This window comes from Echinops telfairi, unplaced genomic scaffold (assembly GCF_000313985.2).
Source record: "Echinops telfairi isolate 266 unplaced genomic scaffold, ASM31398v2 ScPeMD7_7469;HRSCAF=8507_1, whole genome shotgun sequence".
In the NCBI taxonomy this organism is placed as follows: Eukaryota; Metazoa; Chordata; class Mammalia; order Afrosoricida; family Tenrecidae; genus Echinops; species Echinops telfairi.
This window is the reverse complement of record NW_022111373.1, coordinates 3,822,032-3,823,326: the sequence shown is the minus strand read 5'-3', so window position 1 is coordinate 3,823,326 and position 1,295 is coordinate 3,822,032. Positions and strand designations below refer to the sequence as shown.

At 60.9% G+C, this 1,295-nt stretch overlaps 1 protein-coding gene across 1 annotated transcript in view; it reads left to right on the top strand.

Moving 5' to 3' along the window:
* Positions 1 to 914, top strand: part of TGFBI (transforming growth factor beta induced) — a 36,196-nt gene extending 35,282 nt beyond the window's left edge. The window contains exon 15 of the mRNA XM_045285171.1: positions 540 to 914. Coding sequence (XP_045141106.1) covers positions 540 to 634 — 95 coding nt within the window. The 3' untranslated portion in view covers positions 635 to 914. The remainder of the gene's footprint in view (positions 1 to 539) is intronic.
* The last annotated feature ends 381 nt before the right edge of the window (positions 915 to 1,295 follow it).

Here is a 1,295-nt window from a genome sequence, read left to right as displayed (position 1 = left end):
GCGGCTGGTGGGTGCAAATGACGGATCGTCGGTGCCATGGTCCCACAGGCCCATGCTCTCTCCCCCAGAGGGGAAGCTCAGGCCAGCCTCCATTCCCACCTGGGCAGTACTACCCTGTCCGATAGGGCTGCTGGGAGTCGGACTGGACTCGGTGGCCGTGAGGTGCCGTGGGGTCGGGCTGAGTCAGAATTGGCCCTGTGGCGCACGACAGCAATCTTTGCTGGTCATCTCCGCTGGAGCGGCTGGTGGGTGCAAATGACGGATCGTCAGTGCCATGGTCCCACAGGCCCATGCTCTCTCCCCCAGAGGGGAAGCTCAGGCCAGCCTCCATTCTCACCTGGGTGCTCACCTTGCGTTGGTTGGTTGGTTTTCACTCTCCGCCCAGGGGCCAAATTCCCCCGTGAGTTCTGAAAAGGCACTAAAAACTCCTTTGAAAATGTGGCTCAGGAAGACCGCAGCGGCCCTCGGTCCTGGGTGTTCGGAATGACGTGCTGATCACCTCTCCCTCCCACAAAAGCGGCTTTTCCCTTCCTCTCCAGCCAACAGACCTCAGGAACGCGGGGATGAGCTTGCAGACTCTGCACTGGAGATCTTCAAACAGGCCTCGGCATTTTCCAAGGTGAGGCGCCTGTGAGCAGGCCTGTGTCCTCTTAGGCCCGTGGGGCTCTCCAGGCCTCTGTCCTCCTTGACTGCCCTCCCGGGAATCTCGCAGACCTTCTCTCTGCTTCCGTTCCCTGCCCACGTGGACTTCCGAGGGAAGAACACAGGCAGCGCCTGTTTCCTTTAGGCCTGGAGCCCGGGCCTTAGAACGGGAAACCACTGCTGGTGTAAAGGCTGCAGGCTTTACCCTGGGTCCCCGCTCTCCAAGGGGGGCACAGCCTAGCCTGAACTGAGCTTGTTGTGGCCTGGCTAGCCCGAAGCGGACCTCCAGCTCGCCATTCTAGGTCTCCTGACATTGTCCATCCAGGGTGATACGGGGAGGCTGAGGCCGTGTGTGTGTGTGTGTGTGTGTGTGTGTGTGTGTGCGCACGCGCGCGCGCACACGCGCGTGGCCTGCCTACCTGCCTGAGCCCTACCTCTTTCCTCAGCCCTACCTCTGACTCCATCGCTACTTCTTTTCCTGCCTGGGAGGCCCTCCTGTGCATAGGTCCTCTGGGCCATAGACCAGGTGGAGCTTCTTGGGAGCACAGAGAACCGCACAGAAAGTTTGCACTCCCAGAGAAGAGGCTGCAAGGGCCGCCTTTCACCGGGCTTCTGGAACTCTAACATGGCACTTCAGGTTGGGGGCAGAGGGG